Genomic DNA, 9,652 nt, shown 5'->3' on the forward strand with positions numbered 1-9,652 from the left:
ATTTGTTTGCTCTCTAATGCTTTAAAAAGTCGGGAGGAGATAGTGTCTCGTGATTTTTAACACACATTTTCAAAGACGGAGGTTGTCATTAACAGTTCTCTTTTACAAACGCCGGCTTGTCGTTTTTGAGTGGAAGGACTAAAACGAATTTTGGAAAACGGCGACCTGAGTGTTTGTTCTCTTTTGTAAATCTTTTGCTTCCCTCCCGTTTAGCGGAAAGGAATCGATCCGGAAACACCACGTGTAGGTGCGAATTCTTTTTGAAAACGGAGAAAAAAAAAATACAGTTTCTATTTTCAACAATATCCGGATATGCGGTACAGCGTAGCGGAGGTCTGAAGCGAGGAAAACAAGGTGGGGGGTCTTCCAGTTGTTTACTTGGAACAGCTGAACTTAATCGGTGCATTAAGGCGGCGGTTACGAGATTTCCATCTGTGCATTTCCATATCACAGGATAGTTTGAACAGGTCGTCTGTTCTCACCGCAAAGGAGTACGTCTTATTCACTGAACTGGCTTGTAACCCCCTACCCCACCCCTCAAGAGTTTTTATGTCGTCTGTCTTTTCCCTCATTTTGGCGTAAGTGTTTTTGTTTTGTTTTGTTTTGTTTTGTTTTTTTGTTTTTTTATCTTCTGGTAAAGGAACAATGTTGGAGAATGTAAAGGTGAGCTCCAACATTAACTTAAAAGATGGTCAAATGCGATATGATATGCAGGTCGTTTGAGGTGAGTGTTATTTTCTCTAGCAAATTCCCGCCATTCCAAATTTTTGGCGCCTGGCCAATGTAGCAAGTATGAGGTTGATCAGCAAATAACAATATTGGTTTAAAGTGTCATTTTTTCGGCGATATCAGTAGATTTGATTCTTTCCAGGTAAGCTTATCTTAACGGATATGTACGAGTCTGAACCAATCGAAACAATTTGCGTTAATGAGAATGACCATTATTATGCAAAATAGGTGACATTTGTTATGGACGTTTATTATCAGTGTTACTAGAAAGTGTCCAGTGTCAACTCTGCTCCTTAGCTGATACATCTATCGACTGCTCGGGTTGTGTACATCTTCGCCTGGCATCCTGACGAACTGTGACCATGTACGGCTTTGTAAACCAAGCTTTGCAAGATTTAGTATTGCGAGAGAGCAGCTTCGGAACTTGGGAAGAAATACTGTATGTATAGCAAAACGATTTCGTTTGTGTACTGCTTTTTGTGATCAGCTTTACAGCGCGCAAGCGATGAATCTCGCGCGAAGGAAACAACTGCATTGCTCGTGTATCCATAAAAGCGAGAACTTCGCTTAAGCGTGATTGATTACTGTTAATCTTTATCTCCTTAGGAAGAAAGCAAATATCGATTTAGGAGAAACAGGAGAATTCAATCAACGGAGAATATATGATGATCAAAATACGTTTGACCTGCTAAGAGTCGCTTCGGAGGTTCTGGGTGAGTTTACATTTGGTTCTTGTATTGGCTCACTGTTATGGTCACGGTTGGGTTTCTATTATTACCTGTCTCCGGATCTGTGGTTGAATAGATGACCCTCGTTTTCTGAAGAAGCTAAATATCGGCAAATGCTGGTCAACGCGTTAGAAATTGCGGTATTATTTATATTTATTTATGCCTTTGTGGAATGGTTTAGTTCTGAATGTGACGATGAATTAAAAGCAATTGCACGAAATCATATCACTTGGCAGTGTTGTTTGCGAATTTGGACAGAGAGTATTTATAAACCGAGATGACCTCTTAAGACAAGTTTTAACGTTGTGAAAAAGAAAATTATATAGACTAGATCGGGAGAAAATTCATATTTTTTGCATACATCTTGTTTTTGTTTCCTAAAGAGCTTGGGGGTTTGCAACTTTCTCAATCACAACTACAAATTACATGCATATTCTAGAAGTGATTCATTTTTAGATTCTGAGAAAGCTTTGTGACAAAACTTTTTAAAAGAGCAGTTTCTATTAGTAATGCTAAAGCAGTAAGAAGCCAAATGAATTCTTTCGTGCGCTAATCAAAATTTATTTTTTAACAAAGACTAATGCGATCAAGCATTTATGTACATCAAGCTACTCATCCATGCTTGTAAATAATGCCGCGAGTTAGTATGGTACGTTAAAAAGTATAATGGCGCAAAAATTTCAGGGTATTCTCTAGAGGAGGGATTTGTCTTTCTGTTCCACAACTTATGTGATGACAATTTTGACAATTGCAGTAGATCGATTTTGACACGTCTTACAATAGATTATTCAAATTGACACCAGCATTAACAACTACTTCAGATGAAAAATACCTTTTGCACATAGCATAAGACAATCTGTGTTTTTCCAGCAGATTAATTTGTAAGGTCTTCTTTTATTTGATTTTGACTCTTGCAGCTGCCAAACAACACATTGTTTTTGGATTTAAGCAAATTCTTTTTGTCTTCAGGAGCATTTAGGGTTCCACCCCTTCAGTGCCAAGATCTCATTCTCCATTCTCCTTCTCGACTTCCATATATTCTATTAATGTACTATCTGAGAATTTGGTTTTTAAATCAAACAATATCCCTTGGATGTTGTTATAACTTAGTTTGCCCTCTTCCTCTCCCTTGGGATTTTGAGCCTTTTCTTCTCTAAGCAGTGACCCATACTAAAATTTTAATCTACAAACTTTGCTATTTGAATATAATTAATTTGTCTTACCAACTTTTATACAGGGCTATCGCACAATGTGATCTTGGAGAAGTTTGGGGAAATATTCTTCGAGTACTGCCAAAACTCTGGCTACGAGAAGATGCTGGATAGTCTTGGAAGCAACTTAAAGGACTTTTTCAACAGTCTAGATGCACTGCACGAGCATCTGCTGTATATTTTTCCTGGTATACGAGCACCTTCATTTAATGCCAAAGATAGTCCGGATGGCAGTGGGATAGAAATCTATTACTATTCTGAAAGGTCAGGCCTTGAGTATATGGTTGTTGGTGTTGTGAAAGCCGTGGCAAGAGAGGTCTACAACGCAAAGGTGAATGTTGAGGTAGCTGTGTCTACAAACCAGGAGAAGACTTGGTCTAAGATTGTTGTTACTCCTGAGAACTATGAAGATATAATGCAACTTAAACAACACGACGAGCAGATTCAAAAGATTGAACAGAAGTTGGAGCTAGTTACATTGGGGTCTTGCATCAGTAGTCAGACTTTCTGCCAAGCATGTCCCTTTCATATTCTCTTTGACAATGAAATGGTTATTTACCAAGCTGGAATTTCATTGCTGCGAGTTTTGCCTTCCATTAAAGTTGGTGAAACTAAAGTGGAAGAAGTGTTTGAATGTATTCGTCCTCACATTTCACTGACATTTGATAACATTTTACAGTTTATCAATAAGGTATATGTTGTTAAAACAAAAGAAGGACTTTTAGACTCTGCTACCTTGACAACAGTTTCTGAAGATGATGTGGGTACCTTGGATTTTCCTACGATGAGATTTCGTGGTCAAATGATGTACCTTCCTGAATGTGACAGCATCATGTTCCTTTGCTCTCCAAGTGTTCTCAACCTGGATGGTCTCAATGAAATTGGTATGATTCACTTAACGTAAACCCATTAGTCTTTAAGCAGTTCCTCCTTTTCTGTGAGGTCCATCACTTGAGTTGGTTACATCAATTTTTTTTTATAATTTTGTTTTACTTGCACAACAGACTTTGTCAAAAGCAGGGATTGCTCATAGTCTATAAACCCATAACCCCCATGGTCACAATACAAATTCTCTTTCAAAGTCTTTATACTTTTAATATATAGTATGTAAAGTTATTCACTTAGGTTCAGGTTCATTGAGGTTAGGGTCTGCTGTCTGCAAAATGTGAAGGAGAATCTTGTTATCATTCCTGTCAAGTAAATTTTAGTGGCATCTGGCTCCCAGAATCCAAAATATTGAATCCAAATATTGATACTTGTTTTTATTTACTCTTAAGGTTTGTACCTGAGTGATATTCCAATTCACGATGCCACGAGAGATCTCATTCTACTCTCTGAACAGCACAATGCAGAATCACGTCTTTCTCAGCGACTAGAGATACTGACTGACAAGCTTCAGCAGACCTCACGTGAGCTGCAGCAGGAGCAGCAGCTTACTGATAGACTCCTTTACAGCATCTTACCGACATCAGTTGCAAATGACCTCAGACTGAAGCGACCAGTAATGGCCAAAAAATATGAGATTGTGACAATTATGTTCAGTGGTATTGTGGATTTTACAAATTATTGTAATCAGAGCAGTGAACCAATGGAAATTGTGGAACTTTTGAATGAGACCTATATCAGGTTTGATGCTCTGGCAGACAAGAACAATGAAGTTTTTAAGGTACAATATAAGAACAAAAACTTTCGGGAAAACAGGTATACATTGCTATTTTAGTAGAATTGTCTCTACTGAAAAACCAAGCTAATTCTGGCCAAAGACTTCCCTGCCCTAAGCGTAGGAGGCAGCCTGTTAGCAGGCAAGGGAGAAGCTGCTTTCAAGCCCCAGAGGTGGTCATTGTATTGTGTCCTTTTGCCAGAGATATTTTGGAAACTCAGTGAGAGATGGGGGGGGGGGGGGGGGGGGAATAATCTGAGATGGATCTGTGACCCAATTGAGGAGGCAAAACAATACTATGACTTATTTTATTCCTGGAGAAGAAAAGATGCTATTTGTTCTTGTAGCCACTGCAAAGGAGAGCCACTGACCTTATGGTTAGCAGGCTCAACTCTGTGTTAAGAATCCTGGGTTTGAGACCAGGCTGGGTCATTGTGTTGTGTTCTTGAGCATGGCACTTTACTTTCATAGTGCCTCCTCTACCCAGGAGTACAACCTGGTTCCCCCCATGATGTGAGGCGTAACCTTACCTTACCTTACCTTACCTTATGCTCATTTTACAGGTTGAGACAGTTGGAGACAAATACATGGCTGTGAGTGGGTTGCCAACAAGGTGCACAAATCATACTGCTAACATTGCAAATCTTGCTCTCGACATGATTGACATTGTTCAGGAGGTGAATGCACGTGGTAGAAAGATGCAGGTAATAGTATGTCTTTAAAAGTCAGCAGATGCAATCATGCTTACATGGAATTGGGGCTGTTCAAAGTGTGATTGTTTTTATTTTAGTTAAAGTGATAACTTATGTGTGAACTCCAAGAGATGTGCTTTTCTCGTGTTAGATCACAATTGGAATTCATTCTGGGGAGGTTGTGGCTGGCGTTGTTGGACAGAAGAAGCCCCGCTACTGTCTATTTGGAAACACTGTCAACCTGACAAGTCGCACAGAAACTACTGGACTGAGAGGAAAGATAAATGTGACAGAATATGCCTACAGGTCTGTCACTGATTGGGATTAATGAGTTTGAGTTATAGGTTTATTGGTTAACCAACCCATATTTTGTCTCCTAAAGCCCCACTCCCCCCTCCCAAACTTTGAGCACCTCCCTCAGAGATACCACCCCCAAGGAATTTGGCCTTTCATTCCCCTTCCTCAGTCACCAGCCATATTTATTGGATCCCCCACAGTAATACCACCCCCAGGGATTTTGGCTTTTCCCTCTCCCCTCCTTAGTCATCATACCCCTAGGGATCCTACCCCAGGGATTCTATCTGCAGGGAGTTTGGCCTTTTCTCTCCTCCCTAATAAGTCACCAGTTGTAATTATTGGATCCACCCTCAGGAATACCACCCTAGGGATTTTGCCTTTTCCCTCCCTCCTCCCTAGTTACCAGCCATAATTATTGAATTCTTCTCCAAGGATCCCAACCTAGGGATACCACCCTCAGGGGTTTTGCCTTTTCTCTTTTCCCTCCTCCCTCCTTAGTCACCAGTAGTTATCATTGAATCCACCCCTAGGGATGCTACACCAAGGATTCCATCTGCAGGGATTTTGGCTTTTCCCTCCTACCCAAGAGATTCCATTAGCAGGAATTTTGGCCTTTCCCTTCCCCCTCCTCAGTCATCAGCTATTATTAATTTGATAATGAATTTAAATTTGGATAGTAATTTACATGTTGCATGTTGATCACAAATCAAGGTATTTAGATTCTGGGAGTGAAAAGGTTATTTAATGACTACAATTTGTCACCTTCTTTCACTTCAGATCGCTGCTGTGCCAGCCACATGATCGTTTTGTGTTCAAAAAGCGAGGGCCTGTTACTATGAAGGGAAAAGCAGAACCAATGATAACATACATCTTGCAGAGAAAGGAAAGCAGTGACATGCTTAGGAGTGTGATGTGCTCAGGGTTGTAGCTAAGAAAAGAGGCTGGTGGCTGAAAATTCAAGTGAGGCAGCTCAATGATAGTGTTTGATATTGAACAATTGTACATGCGTTATGTCAGAAGTGCCTGTTGTGCTTCACCAAGTGACTGCTGGCCAATTTTTTGCAGGCAGCTGGTGCTTAGCAACAACCCTGAGTATCAGTGTTGTAAAATCATGCCAGTAGAAAGAAAATTTCCACCTCCTTGCATTTATCCATTAGATAATCAAAAGAAAATCCTAAAGGCAATGTAGACAACAGTAAGGAAGGTCCTAAAAGCAATGTAGACTAGAGTAAGGAAGGTCATTTTGTTCAGCTATTTAGTTTTATTTTTGTTTTGTTGTTTGTTTGTTTGTTTTTTTTAATTGTGAGCACTAAACTTAGAATTAGAATAGCAAACATTTTACAAAAAGATATGATGAAAAATAGTTTAGCTGGACTTTGGGCCAGAATATCTGGCTCCAATTCCAGACCAGATCTGTCATTTTCTTGTGTATGGTACTTTACTCTTTACTTTACTCTTGCAGTATCCCTTTTTACTCAGAGGTGTAAATTGTTTCTATGGAACTGTTAGGGAAAAGTAATGAAATGAAAGGGGGCGGGGGGGGGGGTTGTGGGGGGAACTTGCAACGAACCAGCATTGCATCCAAGGTGATGTTACAGAGATTTGGATGAACCTTTTAACTTTAATATTACCTCTGATGAATGTTAGAAAACTTTTTTTGCCCAAAATGAGCAACATGAAACTGAAGAAAGATTGTGCTTTGTAATGTTTTTCCAAGTTAACTTGGTTTTCAGCTTCCAAATTTTTCTAGTCTTGCCTCTGTTTGCTTACAGAGAATTATATTTCAAATTTTTATTGCTATTTCTCCTTATGTCATCAGTACATTGTCCCTCAAAGTAGGTGGGGGAAATAGACAATTTGTATCTGCTTAGGAGCATCATCTTGATATTAAAAATATGATCCTAACTACTTTACAATGACAAAAATAATATTAAGTAATAAAAAGCACAGATTAGATTGTGAGAGTTCAAGGTCTGAGCTGTTTTGATGGTATTTTAATATATTCCATAGCTAATGGTCAGTTGAAATATTAAGATGTTAGGTGACTCAGCCCCTTTAAAGTACATACTGTAAATAATTATGACTGAGTCAAGACTAGAGTTTATCAAGTATAAATTCTCCATACTGTTCTCTATACATTTCCTAAGGTGCTGACAAGGAGAATTTGTATAACAATCAAGTACTTCTTTAGTTGGTGATTATTTCTTTTCTTCTTGTAACGTTAACGTTTGTTCAGTGGTGATATTGCAAGGAGAAATTAGATGCTGGTCAGTCTTTGATATCAAAGGGTTAACCTTTTGATAGAAATGATATAGTGTTTTATTTTTCAACTTAATGTCACTCGGTGAAATTGTTTTCCTTTTTCTTTTGTATTGAAAAGGTAGAGGTATTCTCAAACTTGCATTTTTTTTCCATAGAGAGAGCTCATAGATGACCTCATTGACTGTGTATTAATATGCAGAGTTAATCATGAATTTTAAAATAACAGGGCAGCTCCTTGTTTTAAAACCTTGCATTTTGCCAAACTGAAAAAGGAACATGTTGTAAAGAAGCAAATTTGCAAATAGTGCAGTTGCAAGCTTCAGGAGGTTATTTTAACCCTTTAACTGCCAAGACCTGATTGGTAATTCTCCCCTCTAGCTGCTCCACATTTCTATGTAAATTGGTTATGAGAATTTGGTGTTCAATCAAGATAATATCGTGGACCTGATAAGTTTGAGTTATCTCACTATCTGTCTGCAGGATAATGTATGAATTCTTCAGGGAGATGTTACATGTTTATCACTTCTGGGAGTTAAAGGGTTAAGGGGCGCCTATTCTAGGGTAGTTTTTATTCAAAGATTTAGGGTAGTTTGAGAATTAGTTATTTTGTCTTTTATCATACTTTTAAAATAGCTCGTTTTAGTGTTGGATAAATTGGAAATTTAGCTCTGAAATTGGTCAGAGAAGGGATGTAAGACATCATTGGTATTTTAATCCTTGCACTCCCAGGAGTGACCAAAAATTAATTTCTCCTCACAGTATCGGTACCTCTTCATGTGACTTGCAGGTACGAAGACTATCAACCAGGTGACATGGTTTGATCCAAAACCAAATCCTCAGTTCTAAAATTGAAAGAAATGAATGGAAAACTGAGAGGAGAATTGAGGTTTTGATCGTGGGAGTGAAAGAGTGAAGCCAAAACCTGTATTTATACGCTTGAGAGCGTAAGGTTATGTTAAATATAATTATTTCATTTGAAGGGAATGGTAAGACTCTCCATATGTACACATGATTTCATACGAATATCGAACGTAATAAAGGTGGTGATTCAACGTCATGTTGTACTGACGACGCCTTTTGTAATTACCTACGTATTTTGTAACTACGGTTGCGGCATTTTGTAATAGTTTGTGTATTTTGGTGTAAGAACTGCATCATTTTGTCGTAATTGTTTGTCGACGCAATTTGTGACAACACCGTGACGCAAATTTTAATAATATCAACTTTGTCACAAAAACATACAAACAAGTAAGGAAAAATGATATTATTAAATTAGTGACAAAGTATGACTATTAGGCCTCATTATTTGGATATGGACAGATTATAGGGCTACAACTTTGATATATAGCGTTACTTGCGTTACTTGCAAACAAAGGTTTAACTTCACTTCCATTGAAATGGGCATCCACCTCAAACAAAATGTTGCTACCTTTATCACAAAATTAATGAGTAGTTATTACAAAATGCCGCAGAACAGTGGTTAAAATTAATGGTTGTACAATTGTATTTATTTTCTCAACCATATTATTGGTTGAATAAAAATTAAATCAAAGTCGTCCGATGAACACGAGGAACGTGGCCGTGTGGATGTGGGCCTGAACGCGCATGCTAAAAGTAGTGTCTTGTACAGACGGTCGGTAGCAGGGTCCTTTTTTACGAAATTTTCTCTTCATGATTGGCTATCAACTTTTTTAAACTGCGAATGGTGTTTAGCTGCGCCTTTCGCGCGCGCTGCGAGCTCCGCTTTCAAATAGGCTAATCACAGTACAGGCAGCTCAAGCTCCAGCAGTGAGATGATCATGTTGCGTAATAGGAGTCACAAGAGTTTGTATGGGAATATTTACGACCCCTCTTAGGAATAAAAAATAGAGTAAAATTCTCGATTAAAAATACCTCACCTTCCTTTCAAAGAGCATTGCTTGTTTTGTGACCGCTTACTTTGTTGCAACGAGGCCATTTTAGAGCGTTATCCATTTCTAGATTTACTGCTCCTAAGAGAAGGAGCCTTTCTCTTAGAAGTAGTAAACCTAGAAATGGGTAGCTCGGTGAAATGGCTTCTTTTAAACATAGTAA

At 38.6% G+C, this 9,652-nt stretch overlaps 1 protein-coding gene across 3 annotated transcripts; it reads left to right on the forward strand.

The window, feature by feature from the left end:
• The first annotated feature begins 976 nt into the window (after nt 1–976).
• LOC113673173 (guanylate cyclase soluble subunit beta-1) lies at nt 977–8,633 on the forward strand. Of its 3 annotated transcripts, none has more exons than XM_027189548.2 (8): nt 977–1,168; nt 1,336–1,442; nt 2,695–3,552; nt 3,946–4,334; nt 4,892–5,032; nt 5,172–5,326; nt 6,095–6,277; nt 8,367–8,633. In XM_027189548.2, exons 1-7 carry the CDS (start codon nt 1,092–1,094, stop codon nt 6,243–6,245), a joined length of 1,878 nt encoding a protein of 625 aa, XP_027045349.1. In that variant the 5' UTR covers nt 977–1,091; the 3' UTR covers nt 6,246–6,277; nt 8,367–8,633. The 3 variants fall into 3 exon arrangements, with proteins under 3 accessions (XP_027045349.1, XP_089049018.1, XP_089049017.1); XM_089192892.1 differs by lacking the exon at nt 8,367–8,633 and adding an exon at nt 6,383–6,489; XM_089192891.1 differs by having other exon boundaries at nt 6,095–8,633.
• The last annotated feature ends 1,019 nt before the right edge of the window (nt 8,634–9,652 follow it).

Source organism: Pocillopora damicornis, chromosome 13, assembly GCF_964200805.1.
Source record: "Pocillopora damicornis chromosome 13, jaPocDami1.2, whole genome shotgun sequence".
Lineage (NCBI taxonomy): Eukaryota > Metazoa > Cnidaria > Anthozoa > Scleractinia > Pocilloporidae > Pocillopora > Pocillopora damicornis.

Bases quoted from the DNA above. Each gene is read 5' to 3' on its own strand.
- LOC113673173 (XM_089192891.1), top strand. From the start codon at position 1,092: ATGTACGGCTTTGTAAACCAAGCTTTGCAAGATTTAGTATTGCGAGAG. The intron at 3,553-3,945 runs GTATGATTCACT...TTTACTCTTAAG, and splicing joins GGATGGTCTCAATGAAATTG to GTTTGTACCTGAGTGATATT. The intron at 5,033-5,171 runs GTAATAGTATGT...TTCTCGTGTTAG, and splicing joins CACGTGGTAGAAAGATGCAG to ATCACAATTGGAATTCATTC.